This window comes from Solea senegalensis, linkage group LG15 (genome assembly GCF_019176455.1).
Source record: "Solea senegalensis isolate Sse05_10M linkage group LG15, IFAPA_SoseM_1, whole genome shotgun sequence".
Lineage (NCBI taxonomy): Eukaryota > Metazoa > Chordata > Actinopteri > Pleuronectiformes > Soleidae > Solea > Solea senegalensis.
In genome coordinates, this window is record NC_058035.1 from 18,665,833 (window position 1) to 18,686,467 (window position 20,635).

The window sequence follows — 20,635 nt, forward strand, 5'->3', positions numbered from 1 at the left end:
ATTGGGAAATGAAAGTAAACAAGATCATTAAGACATTTTCACAAAGGAGGAGGAGAACATCTGACAGGATGAAAGTTCCACCTCAGGGAAACACAAATACTGTACTGCAGGCATCCTGTGATTTCCCTTTGCCTCACATAGTTATTATTATCATTATTACAGATATTTACAGCTTGTGCTTTGAGGAGTAAAACATCTGTGCAGGAAATTAGACTTCCATTCAAAATTAAAGCTGCATGTTAATAGCTATTGTGACTTTCTAACACGAACACACACACACAGCTATTCTTCTCAGGAAACTGCATTCATCTGAAGAGCCTTAAACAAACTTCTCACAACTAACCTTAACCATAATGTCTTAGGGTAAGACATTATGGTTAAGGTTAACCTAACCACAGTTCACAGTTCACGGTTTTGATCTCCTCTCGTTCTGGAACTGATAACATCAGTATTTATGCTAGAAAAGGTCCTTAATAGGTAACCTGTACAAGAACACACACAGACAGACAGACAGACAGACAGACAGACAGAAAGAGAGTCAATCAGATCCAAGTTTCAACTTGAAATTCCAAATTTCAATGCTCACACATTCTTTAATGCCTACATTTTAAATTATAACCATAGACATAAAAAGATACATACATACAATAAATCTACATATTCAAACACAACTTGCTGTACAAAAACACCAAGAATAAAAGTCCTCAGCGTCCTATTAGTTGAGTTCTAAAAGAGACAGCACATCATCCAAGCCACAGGAGGCTTCCGTCTACTGCTGCATTCCATGACCTTAACCCAAAATCTGTTATGAAGAGAATGACCTCGGCCCTCACATGAGCACAGTGATATTCTGTGGTTTTGCCTCATTGGTGAAGTACTGAGATTTCTGTCCTGTGCATTTTACAGACAATAGTGACATCTGGTGTGCAGAGTGACATTTGAAACGTCTGTTTGCGATTTGACATTTATTAAATATTAACACAGTAAAATAATAAATAAATGCAACAAGTGCAATGGAAATATATTATTTCAAGAGAAATCGCCCTGTAAGATTTGCCATTTAATTTTAGAAGGGGTGCTACGGACAACATAAATACTATTTCATTTTGACATAGGATCGTTCAGGGTATTTATTGCCTTTATTTATTGGTAATGTTTATTTATTTATTTATTTTATTTTTTCTCGAGGTGTTTAATTATTTTTTATTATTATACTGACCATAAATTCCCCTGCTTATGGGAATGAGTAGCGGTTTACCTGAATACTACGATGTGAATACTCAATGTATGTATATACCGTATATATATATATATATATATATATATACATATATGTTTATACATGTTACTTTGTAATTTTGTTATTTTCTTGAATTTTTAGCTGTTTTCTTTACTTCCTGTTTTATTTTGAAGTTTTTCCTGCCTGTGTACCTTGTGTGCAGTTGTACTTCCTGTCCTGTCTTCCCTGATTGTCTGCCCCGCCCTAATGTGTTTCACCTGTGTCTTGTTTGTCACACCTGTGTTTAGTCTCTGTACTCTGGGTCTGTTGGTTTGGTTTGCTGTCTAGTCTTTGGTTATAATTCACTCTTGCCTGTTTCGCCATGGTTTTCATGCTCTATTTTTTTCTTGTGTTTTCCTGCAGGTCAACTCCTCATGTTTGTTTATCCTCTGTTTATTTGACAATCACTTTTATCTTAGTATGCTGAGTCATGTCTAGTTTGTTTTGTAACTGAATGCCAAAACCACATACTCATCTTACTGCACAACAAGTCTACCTACACATATAAATAAATTAACCTGAATCTGAAAAAATAAAAAGAAGGTGAGTGATGTTGTCTTGCTGCAGATGAAGTACAGTTGAGGATCAGATGGCGCCAGGATCCATAACACAACCAAGTGATGGTACATTTAATTTATGTTATCATCGAAACTCTTACCTCTCGAGTAATTTAGTCCACAGAGACTACAGTTAAGTGCACAAGTTGTAAATAATAAAAAGAAAATGTGAAGTGTGGTGCTCTCTGTTTGTGAATTGTTTGCTCCCTCTTCATCAGTGCAGTGTGCAGCTGAAACAATAAGCTCTTATGTTTCTTTCAGATGGATATCGGCTGACAAAGCCACAAGGTGCTGATGGAGGCTGTAAGGAAGCAGGTGAGGAAAGAATGTGTGGACACATGGTGGCTGTGAGTATCCGCTCCACAACAGCTCACACTCTTCTGATTATGTTTGTATGTGATGCAGCTGTGTGTCAAGTAGCCCAAGAATGTGTGTGTATTTTTACTTCTTTTTTTTTTTCCCCAAGGACTCTGAACTCTGAGATCTTTGACTCTGTGGTGTGGAACATTTCCAGGTATGCAGCCCTGGACAGCAGCAACATTCCTCGGATTAAACATGTTTCCAAACACAGCCAAGACAATACTACTTCACCTCTGATCAGAAATGCAAGAAAACTCTCCATCTAATGACAAGGTTGTATTTCTCATGCAATCTTTTATTGAAGGCTTGATGAATGGAAAGATTGCATCTTGAAATTGGTGAAATACCAGACCATATTTACAATAGCAAATAATAAAATAAAAATGAATATGTGATACTTAATGAAAGACCCTGTATTTTAATCGAATGTATTTATGTTTCTACCACAAAGATTCTCTTACATGAGCTTTTGAATGTGCATTCAAACCATTTTATGTGCAACAGATAGCTTTGCCTCTCCTTTTTGTTTTTTCTACACAAATTGGGTTTATTTTTGTCGCCAAGCTGTGTAAAACCTCTAAACTCAAGTATTCCCAAACTAGGAGAGATCATGTTATTATAAAAATAACACCAGTGTATACTGATTTATATGTAGGCATGATACCAATATCTCAAACTCGAGATACTGTCATTTTAGACCATTTATGAACGTATGAAACTCTAAACAACACATCTGTGCCGAGTCATTTCAAATACACAATTCTCCAACTGTGTGACAAATGCTGTTCTCACAAAAAGAAGAAATAACTGCGCTAAAATGCTTTTGCTGATTGGTATTTACATTTTTACTGTCTGTGCATATTGATACCGATACTTCCCATCCCTAAATATGTGGATCTAAAATGCTGCACAGACACACACCATGAACCATCTGTCCAAAAATCTCTATAACTGATGTATTTTTGGTGCAAGTGCATTTGCTACAGCCAGATAAAAGGAGAGAATTAAGGAAGTAAAACTTTAATCTGCCAAATTTCACCTTTTACGGAGATTGTACAGGAGGGAATGTGATGGCACATGGTTTAATTAACCTGTAGCCTTTTTGTGGTCCCTAATGACAACGACCATAACGGCGTCTTCAGACCTGCTCAGGACCACTTTTACTTATTTCTCATGTGGAACAGATTAGGTTTGTTAAGTTAATTAAAATGTAGCATTAAGATTCCTTAAGTCTCATGAGTCATGAGGGAAATTTGAATGGAGTGCAGTCGAGGGTGAATTGGTATAATATGCTGTACTTTTAGGAACAGTTTTTTTTTTTTTTAGCTCTCTGGGTGTGATTAATGGCGTAAGTCAGGAGCGTATGAAATGTTTCCAGCACTTTCTGCTTTTCTGTCACACTGGAGTTGTGATGCTGGTGATAAATTGTTTGCAACAGTGCAGATCGTCAGAGTGATGAAGAGGATGAGAGAAGACTTTGTGCCTATGAAGGCAGATTATTTCCCTCTAGTCTGTGTGGCTGAAAGAAGCAACACTTTAATAAAAGCTTTACAGTATTGTGCCGCTTGCCTCTAGAATAAAATAAACATGTTCTACAGTAGTTTATTGTATAGTTTTGTTTACTGGGATAGATGCACTCATTTTAATCTCGGCTCTTCAATATATATATTTTTTTTTGCTATATGATTTATGTTTGGCCCTTTTGGGGGAAAGAATTCTAACTCTAAACTCATTTTATCTGCCCTAAATCCTGGTTTAAAGAACAAATGTGAACTCAAATTAAGTCTATATGTTATAAATAAGGGTTTCGATGTTATTTCTTTTACATGTGGAAACAAGTGGAAGAGTTGGAGGAATGTGTGAAATGTGTTTGTGGCAAAACCTTTAAAAGAGAGCAAGAGATTCAGTACACAGTGACCAACATCTATCCTAAGGTTTAAAACGTTGGTGACCTTTTATTGAATATTATTAAGAAGCAGAAACACTGATCTGACAATAGATGTTTCTGTATTGATGTGTTCTTCACTATTTTCCCCTTGTCTCTGTCTTGTTATGGACTCCGACCTTTTGACTATAATTGTCATCTTGAATTGGATACACTCCCCTGTGTTTGCTTGTCAATTTGTTTTTTAACTTATTGCTGTGATGTAAGTATTTTTGTTTCGCTAATAATTAAAGCTGTGTGTCTGTTCAGTTCAAACCATTGTCAAACAATGCTGATTAAGTCAGACTATGGTCGCTGCTAACAGTTTAATTGAGCTAAGGCAGTAGTCTGACTAAGGAGTATAAATGTGGAGGAGAAAATCGATTTATTGGCCCTGTACGTCTGACTCCGCCTCCATAGGTGGTGCTGTACCTCTCTATAAGTTTGTGCGTATTGAATCAGTTTCCTGTTTACCTTTATGTCACAGAAAAATAAGCGGTGAACGGCGAGATGGGAAGTGAGTTTGTACCTGCTGTGATTCAAATTAGATGGAGCATGGCTACAATTCTGCAGTTTATAGTTCGTCTCCTTCTACTTCCGGGTCACAGAACGTCAAGTCTGAGTCCAGTCCGACTGAGCATATGCATGCAGGAGCGATCAGACTATGAAAAGCATTACTCCGGTGTGTTGGTCCGATTAAGACGAGCACAATTTTAGTCAGACTAACTTGTTCACATGACGTTAAGTAAACCGAAATATTGTCTTAGTCCGACTAAAATCGGACTTTTAACATGAGTATAATTTCATTTCTGTGTCTGTGGCAACACGTTCTACATCGTAACTGACTGCAACTCGATGCTCCGAGTTTCGTGGGTGCAGACTGGACAAGTAAAACATCTGTGAGAGACATGAACAACACAACTTGAATGTCATGCAAACAGACAGCTACATTTCCTGTGTGCGTGAGAGGAGGGGCGTGGGAAAAAACTAGGTCATAGAGAACACAGTATTTTGATAATTACTTGGATGTCCACAGGGGGCGATGGAGGTTCCGCAGTAACGCTTAAAAATGCGTATAAAACATGCAATATTCATGAGAAATTAAAAGAACCGACTGTGCACAGACACACATCTGCACTGAGCACATATCCTGGATTAAACCCTGTGCGAGGCACCAGGGAAGGAAACTGGAGGCTCTGTGGAACTAAAAATAACTCCTGTGTCTGCAGGAGTGAGACAGAACAGTGGGAAGATCAGAGCCACAAGGACAGACAGTACAGAAATATTGAATTCCTAAGTTTTTATCGATGGCTGATGAAGGAAGAGATATTAATCATTTTCACATCAACTCAGATCAAGCCAATGATGTATAATCTACAATACATTTTTGATAGTTGTGTTGATGGATGCAGAAATGGCATCATTGGTTTGTTCCAGACTGAATAGCTCAACAACTAATAGCTGGACAGTGACATTCAAGTTCATCTGTGTCATTTCCTCCAACATTAACAACGATCCCTTTAGCTATTATCAACATAATTTCCCTATATTTCCTAAATAAAAAATGAGCATGAAAAACATGAATTATTTCTATGCATCCTCCAACCATCCTTCTCTCTGTCTCCCCCCATGCACTTCATGACTGTCACAGAATTCGAGAGGAGGCTATTGGGCGATGTCAGAGCGTGTTTTGGGCAGCTTCCTTTACAACCTTTAATGTGAAACTGTGAGTGCACTGTACAAAGTGTACCCACACACGGTGGTCATCTCAAAAGGAAAAATACTTTTTAACAGCAGCATATCTTTTTTACTCTGTAGTGTCATTGTATTGCAAATGTAGATCTTTTTTCTTAAATGTTTTAATCTATTTGAATTTTTAGTGAAAGCAGCACATGATGTAATATAAGGCAAGGGCCTCAAACTGCTGGGGGCCAGTGAATTTCTGGCCTGGAGGGGCCTGGTCAATTGAAACGTTTGGGGAAAATGAACTGTTTTAGAGATTAGAAATTAAAATTATATCACACACTATTTCAAAGTAAAAGTGTTTGTTCTGAGACATAAAACAGAATTTTGATACAAAATGAACAAAAACAGACAGAAAATAAAATTGACTCAGCACATTGAATCAAAAACAACATGTAGACAATTGTAATTAAAGCTTATATATAATTAAATGTTGAATTTATGTTTTAATGTGATAAATATAAACATAATTATTATTATAGTCTATTCATAAAAAAATACATATGACAAATTCATAAAAATAAAAGGATTAAAAGCCAAATGTGGAGCTCACAAATGTGCACAGTACACACATTATTATATAAAGTAAGAGCAGGATCATGCAGGCAGACAGAGATTAAATTAAACAACTCTCAGCTAAAGTGTTTATGAAACACAATGACGCTGTTTAATTTCCTCTGAGACTGTGTGAGTTTACACCATCACCATCATCATCATCACCACCACTGCTCTTCATGATCACACCTCTAATAACAGATCAGTCACGAGGCAGAAGCCTGGCTCCCTCTTCACCTGTGCAGTGTGACTCAGTCATTTCTTCTTCATCTCTACTCTCCCTGACTCTGCAGGTGTGCGCTTGTTTTGCTCACAGGCAACACGTGGATGTGATTGTCACGGGTTAATGGTGACTCTCCTCCTCAACTCAGTGGGGACCAGAGATGCTTCAGTGCTCCTCCTTCACTATCAAACAGCTGCTTCAAGTCTCTCCCTCTCCCTCTCTCTCTCTCTGCAGGCAGCAGCTGTATAGCTCTCTCTCTCTCTCTCTCTCTCTTTCTCTCTCTCTCGCTCGCTCACTGACTGAGCGTCGTTAAAAGAGCGCGAGCAGGATTGCAACGGATTCTCTCTCCGCCAACAGCAACACAAACCCGGACGCAATGCAGGTGCAGTATACACATTTGTTGTTTTCATGCTTTAATAATTTACTTGTTGCAGGAACAGTTTCTGGTGACATAATCCCAGATTAATCACGAAAAAAAGTCATGCTTTCAAAATGTCACCATAAACTATAGATTGTTAAAGAAAAAAAAAAGAACATACAGAACTTGGAAATGTGATATTATATCAATGTTTTTAATTGTATTCATGCATAATGTGTTATAGAGCATTTGGCTTTATTTGTTGCAAGTTTTTTTTTATGTACATTTAATTAGAATTTTACCTTTATTTTATAAACTCACACTAATATTAGATGTAAGTGAAACCAAAACAAGTCAACGCAAGTATTTGGATTTAAAGTAACTGAGTGTCAGATAAAAAAAATTTAAAAAAACTTGAACACTGACTGAAATAAAAGCGGATTATAGAGAGAAGCTCTAGTGAAAACATCATTTACAAAGATGAAAGGCTGAACAATGATCCAAAGTGTGTTCATGATGCTGAGGGAACATCTCACTCTCAGCACACGTGATTTCATCTGACCTGAAATCACCTCCTCTTCACATCCTTTAAAACCCATTTATTTTAATCTTACTGCTGCAGAAATTGTGATGGAGTGATTTTAGAATTTACTTCACATGTTGTTGTTTTTATAATAAAATAAAATAATGCTTTTTCCTATTATAACTCATCATGACAGGCGACTGAAGGAACCGTACATATACAGTATGACATATGCATATATGAATGAGAAAGCTTCATGCACTTTAAAATGCATCCATGCATATTTATTTCCCATGTGTGATGTCTGCCATGGATGCATACAATATGACTATAGGTGTGCGCGTGTGTGTGTGTGTGTGTATTTGGTTGTTTATGTCTCTTTTGGATGGTCGAGTCAAGTGTCAGGCTCTTTTACTCGTAGTCATCATTCGCCTCTCAGCTGCGGCCAAACTTTTGAGGGCAGATCTTTTATTGATGCTGTTTTAAAGAGTGTGAATTATTGAGCAACACTCTCTTTGGCATCCTTTCATATTCAAAAAAAGGGGGGGTGACAGGGCAAAGGGAGCTCCCCCCTGATAGTGCATTGGTCTATTTTTTACGACAACCTCTTTACATTGCTTCGTCAGCCTTCGTCTTAAAGAAAGGCTGCTTTATTGTGAGACTGCAGAGACGGAGGAAGGAGACAAGAGCCTTAAGACGGGGAGGAGAAAAGGAAAATAAAGGAAAATATAATAATAAAGGAAACAAACACTAAAGGGAGTAAATGAGTCTTTGACTGAACAACATAGCTAGAAAAGCTGAAAATGAAGAATCACTGAGAAGAGTGTGTCATGCAAAAGATACTGAGTTGCAAAGTGAGCATAATTGTACTATTTTACAGTCAATGGGTTTTATTGGTCACTGAAATATTATAGTATAGAAAGACTGAATGTGTGTCCGGCGTCTGACGATCAGATGATGGTGAAAATAAATGGAAACACGAGTCGCGTACATGTTTCGATTCTCAGATGAGCTCTCGCCACGATAACAATAGATTATTTACAATCGTGAACACGTTTCAGACTTCATATTATGTATTTATTTATTTATTTTGTTTCTAATGGGACAGGTAAGGGCTAGATTATATTTCCATTCTCACACAACACAACAATACACAACAATAACGGTAAAATCAAAGTGTGGGATTACAAGAGACAGAAATGTTATTGATGTCAGACCAGCAAAAAGAAATGTACCACAAATGACCACAATGACCATGTGCATTAGTGATGATTTGTGCAAATTAGCGCACACAGGTCACATAGGGTCACAAGTCTGTTTTCAACAAACAGATAAACACACGACGCAGTTTTGATGCAGTTCACATAAGAAACAAGAGAGAATACAGGAGAGAACCTGGTGAGTTTATACTATAAATGAAAACATACATTTTACAGGACTCTCTCACATTAATTAATTTCCTTGTTTTCCTTTAAATGGGAACATAGTGTACAAAGTTCACAACATTCACTATTGAGCTAGATCTGAAATTAGTGATCAAGACAACTTCTAAGGAAAGTGTTTACTGACATTATAAATCAAGTATTTTCCCTGCATCCAGTGGAGTCGCCCCCTAGTGACTATTGAATCTATATCTATCTATATCTATTAATAGCATATTCATGCACAGGTGGAAAGTGTCTGAAAGTAACTTTGCATTTCAATAAAAGGTACAAAACACATTTAAATAAAAATGTAAAGTTAAATAAACATCACACAATAGAAATGATGTTGCAGTGTAATTAAACAGAGAACTGCCCCCACAGTGAAGTGTGATCTCATTTGGCAGATGGTTCCAGTATCTTGTGTCCATGTCTATTTGTTTCCAACCCCTGGAGTAAATGGATGAACTCGCAGAGCGTATCAGACTGCATCCTGACTCAGAGTGCTATGTATTACACTGGATCACAAAGTTTGTTGTGTGAAAGTGTTTTCAATGTGACCCTCTGATTCCCCTGAACTGGACACAGCTATGGATTATTATTGTCCGTCCTGTATCTCCATCTGTCATCAGACCTGCACACAGGCTAATAAAGCCTCTTAGATTTGATCTGGGTTAGGGTTAAAGTTACCCCATTAAGGTCAAATAACATGAGTGGGTGTTTTTCCAGGTGTGGGTGTGGCGCTTGTTTTCTTCGGTCAGGTCAGGTGATTCGTCTCGTATAAGAGCGAGTGAAGAGGCGCCTTAAAAGGTTTTCACAGAATTGTTCCCTCTTGTGTTTCCTTCTCCTCAGGCCAACGAGAAGGTGGTGGACGGCAGTTTGGTGCCTGATGCCAATGGAAAAGATCCAAACCCAGGCGCTCAGACTGAGGGCTCCAAGTGGCAGAAGCCACGTCTCTCCCGTAAATCTCTAATGAAGTGCTGTCTCGTCAAGTGGATCATTGCCAGCACCACACAGCAAGGGCCAGGTATTACCACACGCAGAAAATCTATACAAAACAGACTCACAACACAACACACTCTATCGAACGCCTGCTTGAAAGTATATGGCAGCGCGGGGGGAGAGGGAGAGTCAGTTGGGACGTACAGACACTACAGAATACATGAATTTTAAAGCAACTGTCCCATTTACGGTATGGACATACATTCAAAATTCAGTGTTCATGCTTCTTCTTCTCCTTATTCAGTATTTACAGCACAGAGCTCTCCATTCCCCAAACGCCAATTAATTTTAGGGTAAGTCAATGAATGGATTTCACAACTGACAAGAATAATGTTACAAAAAGACATTTACAACACTCTTTAACACCTAAGCTTTAAAATGTTTGTTTGTTTTTTTGCCTATTTTAAACCATAAAAGGGCCAGAAAATGCGCTTTTGCCCATTTTTCCAGAATATCTTTCAATACCTGTCAGTTATTTACAATTTACTGGATGTTAAAATAATAATTTGAAATGAAATTTGAACAGTATACAACATATTTTAAAGTAACATTTGTTTGAGTTTTTGCCAAAAAATGGAAACTTATGTCGTTTTTCCAGCTCTTTCCTCTCTGGTGACAAAGACGCTGATTTGCCAGCTTCCTGCAGCCATGCAAGTGAAATTACCATAATAACCGCATGTTGGCTTTGACGTGCAACTTCTCAGCTTTCAGAAACCGGTGGAATTATTTCCAATAGCACAAACTGTCTGCGATACACTCACTGTTAAAGTGTTAAAGCCATAGAAATATGCACTTCCATTTAGTATTTTTCTTTTAAAGGCCCTGTCATACTTCTTTGTCTGTGTGTCTGTTAGGGTCAGTTTGACGTCAGCTGTGCTGTGCTCCCCGTAGAACATCACTTTCCCGTCCAGTCGGTGGCTCTGACCCTAGTTTTAATCAAAAGTGACAATGAGCTGTGTGAACGCTGCGGGCCTCACCACAAGTCTCATCCGAGAATATCACTTTGTCCGGGCAGCCAGATTGATTTATTGTGAGACTCTATTATCTTTCTTGATGATTAGTACATTGATATGCAGATAAGCTCCACTTGTTTGCAGAGACGAGCCGCTGCAGTCATCAAAGACTCGGTCACTGCCGACTTTATTTCTGTGCCAGCAGACACATGGCTGTGTGCCTTGGACATTGGACAGTTCTGAAGACATTAACAGCCAGAGCATAATGCCCTCGTCGTGAACAAACCATTCCCTGTAAATCAGAGACATTATACGTCATCATATGTGTCTCAACTCCATTTGAAACATCAGCTAGAACACGGTGTTGTTTCTTTTTATTGATCGTTAGCTATGTCTAGAGTAGATATGAAGTAAGGTACGAGGCTGAAAAGACATGGAGCTTTATTCAATGCACTTTCCTTTGTTTCATTACTGCATGATTTCATTGCCATCTGCTGGTTTGTGGACATTATTACACCCAAATGTCTCCTGCAGTCAAATCTCTACAGCTGATGGTAGCTTTGCAATGATCCTCAAACTGAGTTGTTTTGGGGTTTTATTTAGACATTTTCTGAAAATTGTCTTTTGAGGTCAAGAGTGAACACCACAGACAATATAAGACATGTTTTGCCATCATCAGAAGCATTATTCATAAAGTTGTGAATAACACAGGCCGCACCAGAAAATGTCACACTGTGTTTTGAGTTATTTTGTTCTCTGCCACATACTCTGTGGGATTTAATAGTTTGTTTACAGCCAACAAACTGACTGGTATATTATGACCTAATGGTTTTTCCTCTGCCTTTATTAGCATCCTCACTATAGGGATTCTAAGGTTTTTGTGCCTGCTGTTGGTGTGAGTAAAGGTAACAAGCATTTTCCTTTGTAGCAATGTGTGATTTGGTCAAACTAAAGTAAAAATAAATCAAAATGTGAGGTTTGCATTCTGTACAGATAAATAAACCCCTGCAGTATAACTGCTATCAAAGCCAAGTAGCTGGTAATTCCTGATTTAATTTCAAAGTGTAATTAAACCTGAACAGAAAGTTAATGAATACTAATAGAAAATACTAATAGAGTACAAAGTTAATATTTTTAAGAACGTGAACTGAAGTGTACAGTAAGTGATAGTTTTTGCTGAATGGGCCCAGGCTGTGAGCTGTAACGTTGGTGAAACCGACAGCTGCACTGTCGGCATCTCTGGGTGCTCACGCCACCACAATCTTATCTGTGTTTAATAGAAGAACGTAGATAGTTCAGCACTTAAAGTGCATTAAACATTATGGTGTTGCATTATTTTTATGGCAGGCATCTTGCATATCCGAGCTTTGGCCACAAGTGCAATTAACACACCCATTAGAAATATAATGCAAAAAGATCCACAGGGGGATGTAATTACTTGCAGAACGGTACTGTGATCTAACAGTTTCTTCATATTTATTTATGCGTGGAGACTGATTTACACAAAAGGACCAACGATGAGGCAAAAAAAACACAAAAAATACATCTGGATAAAAAAGTTGGATCAGAGAAATCTCATATATTACCAATATCTACAACATCAACCTTTAACACAATCCCAATTGCATGGCCGTGGTTGCCAGATATACTGATAATACCAAAAGAAGACACTTCAATTAAACCTGGGATCACATGTTCATGCAGAAAGAAATGTAACGTTTTATTTTTATACACATTAAACCTGTTTGGTTAATTTCAGCATGTCAGCAACAGGCGTAGACTGAGAGTATGTCTGCTTGAGAGCAGCACTGGAGAATGATCACATGATGATAGTCGAGGACAAGGCAACAACGATAACAGACTGTAATCATTTTATATAAGTGAAATAGAGAGAGTAAGAGAAAATCACTGTGTTGTTTCCCTGTTCGTGAGAAAATGATCCACACCATCGTGTCTGTTGTAGTTTGTCATGAACTTCCTCTCCACGTTCAGTCTGTATTTAAACGTATCTCCACTGCAGACCCTCGTTTTCCTTCTTATCGGGTCAGAGTGGTTTTGAAAGGGGCTTTTTACTGTTACAATGGCTGAAGTACCTTGTGTTGTTTCCTACACTCTCCCATCAGACCCTTGTTTTTCTTCCCCTCTGGTTCAGATGTTTTTGAGGGGATTACTGAGGCTTTTTAGGTCCGAAATCATTAGTATTTCCAATGCTTAGCAGATAATGTAGCTGCTCTCTACGCACTCTCTACTGCTGGCATCCCGAGCTTGTATATTGGGGGTTGGAGCTTAAGACCGCCTGTGGTTAACACCCTGTGTACAAAGACTTCATGGTCGCAAGTTCAACTCCGCCCCTGGCAGGTTGTACTCCATTCCCTTGTAAGTCGCTTTGGATAAAAGCGTCTGCTAAATGACATGTAATGGGTGAAAGGTTGAGTGGCACACCAAACCAAAACATGAGCACAGTTTACTTTTGAGCAACTTATTTATTAATTGAAATATCTCTATTTGTCCTGTTGTATCAATCATCGTCTTGGGACGACGGGGCAAGGATATATCACCAACTCAGTTTTGACCCACCGTTATTTGATTGGTGCTTTTGTTTCAGAATAGGAGTGATATGTTTTATGCTTTGCTATGCTGCAATAATCTAAGCGAGTGGAGTTGAAGCATAACTGTTTCTAGGGCTTTTTCTGTATAAAAATGATTTATAGCTGAAAACAGCCGGCCCTGACAATGCTAGGAACGTGTTTACCTAAAGTTAGAGAGAGAAGAGTCAAAGGAGAACACCAAGATTTGTGACTGCAGAGTGAGAGTTAGTGCTTGTGATAGACCCTGGACAACCAAATAAGAGAACACTGCTGACGACATTTCTGCTCACCCATAAAAGCAAGGTTAAATCATCATTCAACATATTAACGCATCACTCCAGTAACAGGAAGATCATAATGTTATGACCTCAAATATTATATGACACATTGTATCTTACAGTGCTTTGCAGCCATGGATTTTGTTTTTCATAGCCTATGGCATTATCTTAGCTCATTAGTTATTTCAGTAGTTGTTTGCCTCAGACATTAAGCACAAGCCCATTTAGAGCCTCTAACTTACATAAACCCTCCCCGGCCATTGAAATGCATTTCTGGAATGGCGTTCTCTGCCTGCTCCTGCAACAATATTTTATCTCCCAACAATTGATTTGCCCTCCAACTCCACCACCACCACCCCCACCACCACCACCCTTTCCTACTTAAACTGAGTCCATTATGTTGTGCAAAGTCATCAGTTGTGAACTATGCTCGCATTCGTCTTTACTCTCATTTGTCCTCCACCGCAGCACGATCGTACCGAGGCGCACCACAAGGAACACAACGCACTCAGGGACCGACGATGCTCGTGTGTGTTATGTCCCAGTGAACTGTGCGACACATCAGCTTCACTGTTCTTAACTACAAAGTCATAAACACAGTCACAGTGGCCACATTGTTTCTGGGCTCTGAGTTATGGAGCCTGCGTGTATCGCTGAACGACCCAGTAGACACAAGCAGCGCCACAAAGGGCAGGGCCGGCTCCTTCACTCTAAGTGCATATACCAAACCATCAGTGGATGTGGATCAATGCTTAGTTTTACAGCTTTGCATACTTGAAATGACTGCGCAAATAAAGACAGCTTAGACTGTCAATCAGAGTCTATTAGTAAAAAAAATTCCTTCAGTAACAACCACACACACACACTCACTGCTCAGGACAGAGTGATGGAGGATGTGGAGTAAGTAAGGGTGGAGTTGCAGGAGAGATCCTCAAAATGAACAGGACCAGGACTTAAAATGCAGCCGAGTAGAAACAGAGATGGATCTTTGGCGAGTGGAGATAGATTTGGATCATTTTGGGCAATTAAGACTCTATGAATTTAACTTGTTTTTGCATGAACACATGATGGACCTTGGACCTGTGTGTACAGAAGAGGATGCTCTCCACTCACTCTGAAAGAATGTTTTGGGTTTTTTTTACCCCTGCTGACTGGTCAGTGGTTGAAGTCATGGCTCTCATTTAAGTGAATATAATTGCTGATGCCTGAGCAAAAGCGCTGATAAACAGGAGGCGGCCGGAGGAAAAGGAGATGATTGGCAGCAGGTGACGTTGATGATAGGACGCGAGCTGTTCTATTAAAATTATCTGTTTAGGAACACGTAAGGGGATACAAATCATTCCTTTAAAATTTAAGCTTTTGCACGGGCCGTATCTAATGCAAGGCAACGATGGAGTTGGACGGCATGGAAGTACTTGCCATTATTGTTGTGATTGGACTGTTTGTTGTCGTGCTCAAACAGTTTGGGATTTGGGAGCCCTTATCACTGGAAGGTAAGATTGTTGGTGTTCTGTGCAGCAGTGAGATTCCCAAGCATCGTTGTTAATAGTTAATAGTAGTCAAGTTAAAAAAAGTTCATTTTTATTTATTATAAATACATGTACAAATAGCAGCAACTGTTGTGACCAAGATGTTTGTTTTTTTTCAATACTCATCTGTCTTTTAAAGTCATGTAAACTGTGTTTGGTACATTTTAGTGACACGAGTAAAACATCCTGTGACCTGTGACTTTCTTCTTCCCCTCTGATTCCTTCACTGCTCCTCTTCACTCCCTCCCTTGTCTTTTTCAACTTTCTATTTGAATATAATTCATGTAAAGATGGTGAGTACGTACTGTACACGTATGCCTGCAGTGGAAGTTTCATTTTGATCCTTTCCCTCCATTTATTTAGCTTCTTGTTATATATATATTTTATATTTAAACTGAACTTTTATCCCTTTTGGCTGATTTATGAAAATTTGTTATGATGGGTTTTGTTAAATAATTGTTAAATGATCCCAATGTTCTTTCTGCCACTTTGTTTCAATTTCAGTTTTGGTAAAGGTGTTGCTCAGTTTTTGCAAAAAAAAAGAATATCTGCCTATTAACGTTATACAAGTTACTCATAATTACATAATTTTCCCTCTTCATTTTTCCACCTCCACCAAGGATGAAACGTATTTTTAACCAGCATTTGTCTTTTTTGTCTGTTTGTGAGCAGTAAATCTTTAAAGTTTTGGGAATGTGTAGAGAAATGCTTAGATTGTGTTGGTGATCCACATATGGATCCAAATTCAGGATTTTAAGTGTTAGGTTTAAGTGCTGGCCTTGGTGGAGGTTTATACTCTCTGATTTCTTCCTCTTGTTTTATCCTTTTTAATGATTACACCCAGTATTCCTGTCTATTCTTCTTACCGTGTTTTATCTCCCTCCCATTTCCTTGTCTCACAATTTCTTCTTCAACCTCTCCTCCATGTATATTTTGGTTTGTTAAGATGGTGAGTTGTTTCACCTCCCGTATATTTTATTTTCCGATATTTGACTCCTTCCCTGCCCTTCCTTTCTTTTTTTTGTATTCCTTCCTTTCTTTCTTGTCTTACCAAAATTCCTGCCTCTTTTTCCCACCCACCCCGGTTTTTTTTGTTGTTTTTGTTTTTTTGTTTCCCAATGACAGATAGCGGTGACAGTGACCTCGAGCTCTCCATGGTGCGTCACCAACCCGAGGGCCTTGATCAGCTCCAAGCCCAGACCCAGTTCACCAGGAAGGAGCTGCAGTCACTTTACAGAGGCTTCAAAAATGTATGATGACAGTCAGGGGTGACTTATTCAACATCTAGGCACAATAATATGATATATATGGAATATGGACAAAAATATGTATTTACTAATATTATTAAATATCTCATTCGTCGTCTGAAAGTATAATCAGTCATTGTCGCATATTCAGCCACTGATCGAACATTAATGTTCTATGAAAACCACTTATTTTATCATTTCAGCCCCATCCCATCTATTTAGGGTTCCTAATTCCCCTCATCCGATTGCTAAACCATTCCCCATCCCCTGATTAGCTCTCCTGGTATAAAGGCTGTCTTGTTATTGTGTGAACTGCCTGCTTTTGGTCATTTGATTTTGTCTTTCAGTTTACTGTTGCCTACTTTGCTTGTAATAACTACTGTAGAGGTTTATACTAGTTCAGTCTTTGTTAGTTCCACCTGTGTTGTATTTCTTCTGTTGACAAAAAGAAAACTTAAAAGCTCGTTTGCCTCTGTAGGTTCTTTGGGGTGTCATGAAAACCTGACTTGCATGTGCATATACAGGTTTTAACACTTTATCCTCCACATGAAGGTCGCTGGTGCTAATCCCAGCTGACATAGGGCAAAAGGCACAGAGAGACAAACAACCATCCACTCTCACACTCAGGGTCAATTTAGAGCGTCCAATTTGCCTAATAGGTCTGACATTAGGTCTCGACATTCTGGCCTTTAATGATAGAAGTAAACCAATATGCAGATATCATATAATTACAACTAGGGACATGATAGAGAAGGACTAATCCCAGACTAGCCCAGAAAGACATGAGCAGCAGCCTACAAAACAGTAGATCAGCTTCTCTGTGTCTTATATATTTCTGGGGATTAATGTAAAGCTCAAAAAGCTCACAGAGACAAACATCTCTCAGTTTATGTGGATGTCGTACTCTCCACGCCCTCTACTGTCCACATACATGCACTGCAGTCAGTGGTTGTGTCTGCATTTTATAAATGTGTCTGTTCTCTATCATCACAAATGCCTAACAAAAATCTGTCTTTTGTTTTATTTTTAATTTTTCATAGGAATGTCCCTGTGGACTTGTGGACGAGGAAACGTTCAAGAACATTTACGCACAGTTCTTCCCTCAAGGAGGTGCAGTATGAGTTTTTTTCAAAAATCTTGACCATAAACAGTCCAATTCAGTTTATCACCAGGCACACATGGACATGACATCATAAAGATCAAAATACGTCTCGTTTTACTTTTGGAAGTCTGACACTATTCCTAACAATCTTCATTCAAAGATCGTTTCCAAACCAATACGTCTTTCGTACAGGAACATTTACAAAGGACACGTTTAAAAACACAGAAATCAGTACAAATTGTGAAGAGTGTAAAGGGAAGATTAGAAGTGTTAATAGAGGTCAAACAGTGCATCATTATAATCTGTGTTATACTATTATTATACTATATTGTCTATATGATAATATTAGAATTATTCAGTTTGTATTATCACTTGGCTGAATTGTTTCAATTGTTATTATCAATTGGCCATCATTTCATGTTCATTTGCCCTTTTTGTCCATCACTTTGTCCTCAGATGCGACCACGTACGCACATTTCTTGTTCAACGCCTTTGACATGGACAGAAGTGGCTCCATCCGCTTCGAGGTGAGTTCACAAACATCTAATGTGTCACTTCCGTGTAATTCTGATGAGCAGCAGCAGCAGTGACAGGATGTTTGTTTCACAGGACTTTGTGATCGGGCTGTCCGTGTTGCTCCGAGGCTCCGTGACAGAGAAACTCCGGTGGGCTTTTAATCTGTACGATATCAATAAAGACGGCTACATCACCAAAGAGGTACTGTCATACATCACATACATGTGTTCCAGTGTGTAGATGCACTTTATTCCTGTCTGTTTATCTTATTTTATTGGACTGCAGGAAATGTTGGCAATAATGACATCCATCTACGACATGATGGGCAGGTATACTTCACCCAGTGTACGAGACGATTCCCCTTTCGAGCATGTGGAGAAATTCTTCCAGGTGTGTTATCTCTATAAAACTATACAGTCTATTTACTGGTGTATATAAGTAAATATTATTATGTAAAGATATTTGAATGACACATCTTGCCTATTTATTGTTTTAGTGCTGGATTTGACCTATGACACTGTTGTTTCTTTAGAGAGAGAGAGATATCAGCAAGTAAAAATGCTCAAGACAGCAGATATCCTTTATTACAGTTTACACCAGAAGCAGAAGAAAAACGCAAGTTCTGCACAAGAATTAAATCAATTATAAGAGAAACACTGCACATGTCAGTTAGTGTCGTATCCCTTGTTTTTGTACTCACACACATTCCCTTAGTGAAACTGACCTCCACTGGACGTATGTGTACATATAGACAAAGGTATTCAGGTGCCAACATTACACCATTACACCATCAGGGACTGTAATGACATATTAAAATACATATACAGTACTTTAACGTGGACTCAGTCCCTGCTTTTATTCTTCCAAACTTCTTGGAATACTTTCCTCAAGATTGTGACGTGTTTCTATTGGAATTTGTGCCCATTCATTCTGAGATTCTTGATTCTTAGTGTTTAGATTAAAAGTCTCTCTCCTGCGTAAATGTGATATTCCACAGAAAATGGATCGCAACAGAGATGGAGTGGTGACAATAGATGAATTCATAGAAACTTGCCAAAAGGTAAAAACTCTGATAAAACTGACTGATGTCATGACGTTTTAAACTACGCTGATTGACTAACATAAATAGCACGTCTGTTTTTTTTCTCACCAGGATGAAAATATAATGGCTTCCATGCAACTCTTTGAGAATGTCATCTAAGTGTCTTTAAGAGACAGAGGTGGCTCAGTGACGCTGCATCGTGCTTCCAGGCCTGAAAGAGTCACGCGACACGTTTTCCTACATTTGAATACAAACACCCCTATTTTTCCAGGCAGAAAAACTCACTCAAATGTTTCTTTGCATGACAAATGTTCCTTTTTTCTACACATGCAAAAAAGAATGATGCCTTATCATTGCTACAAGAGCATGAGTGATTGCCCCACAATTTAAAGCATGTGACGCGAACCACAGGTGTTGAACAATTCTTGAAACTCGGGCATAAGGGGGGATAGAATTGTATTGTATTGCACTGCAAAAAACGTAGTAATTTATTCAGATGTTTATATTAGGTCGTTATATCATTTTGAGCGTACACCTGCTGAAATGAATGTCGACGTCCATCGACTGTCGAGTATCGTCTTTTTATTAAGTTCCTCACAGACGGTAATAAATCTTAAATGTGCCGAGATGCTCTGACTTGTTTTTATTAAAATGCACAGTATGCAATAAATGCTTAAGTAATATCTAATCCAGGGGTGTTTTTTTAACGAGGGCCAGATTTTATAAAGTGAAGATTTCCGGGGGCCCTTCAGGTCTTTTTTAACAATAAGCGTTACATGCAAATGCTGTTTTCTAAGAGCTGTATTTTCATTGTCACAAAAATGAAAATAAATCGGCCTTTCTTTCACATCTGGAGTCAAATAACATAATAACAAAGCGCAACTTGTGACTGGGTTAGATGGGATGGGGCTGAAATTAGATTTTCTGTCCTACCCTGTCCCAGGCCATAAATAATACATTATAAAACTGATGCTGTCAGATCTAATCTATATGCAGTAAATGCCGATATCTAGCACACAGCTGCACTCAATATGTTAAATTCGAACTTGTGAGCCTGCAAAGCCACAAAAACACAGATTGGAGCCGAACAAAACAGCCATTGTGCAAACTGTGCCCCGAGGACGATCCTCTAAACCCCTGACACAAAGAAAAAAATTCACTAATTTGATGTAGCCTCTCAAATTCTCTGTTAATTCTTTGCATATTTAACCAATCTCATATTCCTGAACAGTCACTCTCTTGTTCGATGTCTTTTAGGCAGTTTTTCCTTCTTTACATCACCGTCTTGAAATCCCACATGAATAGTGCAGTCTCTTGTCGCCTGCTGTTTCATTTTTTTACTCTATCGTCTTTGCTTGTGATGAATCTTTTCACAGAAGAATGCCAGAGATTCCACTTGTTTTTCCCGGGCCAAACATTGGTGATAAGGCAACAA

The 20,635-nt window shown here is 38.5% G+C and overlaps 1 protein-coding gene and 1 long non-coding RNA gene across 5 annotated transcripts; both read left to right on the forward strand.

Annotated features, from left to right (window-relative positions):
- Positions 1–1,564: 1,564 nt before the first annotated feature.
- Positions 1,565–2,598, forward strand: LOC122781963. Its single transcript, XR_006361876.1, has 3 exons — positions 1,565–1,902; positions 2,098–2,151; positions 2,303–2,598. It is a non-coding gene; the product is annotated as an uncharacterized LOC122781963 (long non-coding RNA).
- A 4,328-nt stretch (positions 2,599–6,926) lies between these two features.
- LOC122781957 (calsenilin-like) lies at positions 6,927–19,888 on the forward strand. 4 transcript variants are annotated; one of them, XM_044046086.1, is made up of 10 exons: positions 6,927–7,023; positions 9,796–9,970; positions 15,584–15,586; positions 16,419–16,543; positions 17,581–17,650; positions 18,099–18,169; positions 18,252–18,359; positions 18,444–18,548; positions 19,156–19,218; positions 19,312–19,888. In XM_044046086.1, exons 1-10 carry the CDS (start codon positions 7,018–7,020, stop codon positions 19,357–19,359), a joined length of 774 nt encoding a protein of 257 aa, XP_043902021.1. In that variant the 5' UTR covers positions 6,927–7,017; the 3' UTR covers positions 19,360–19,888. The 4 variants fall into 4 exon arrangements, with proteins under 4 accessions (XP_043902021.1, XP_043902022.1, XP_043902023.1 ...); XM_044046087.1 differs by lacking the exon at positions 15,584–15,586; XM_044046088.1 differs by lacking the exons at positions 6,927–7,023; positions 15,584–15,586 and having other exon boundaries at positions 9,911–9,970; positions 16,240–16,543.
- The last annotated feature ends 747 nt before the right edge of the window (positions 19,889–20,635 follow it).

Bases quoted from the DNA above. Each gene is read 5' to 3' on its own strand.
- LOC122781957 (XM_044046086.1), top strand. The intron at 17,651-18,098 runs GTGCAGTATGAG...CTTTGTCCTCAG, and splicing joins ACAGTTCTTCCCTCAAGGAG to ATGCGACCACGTACGCACAT. The intron at 18,360-18,443 runs GTACTGTCATAC...ATTGGACTGCAG, and splicing joins ACGGCTACATCACCAAAGAG to GAAATGTTGGCAATAATGAC.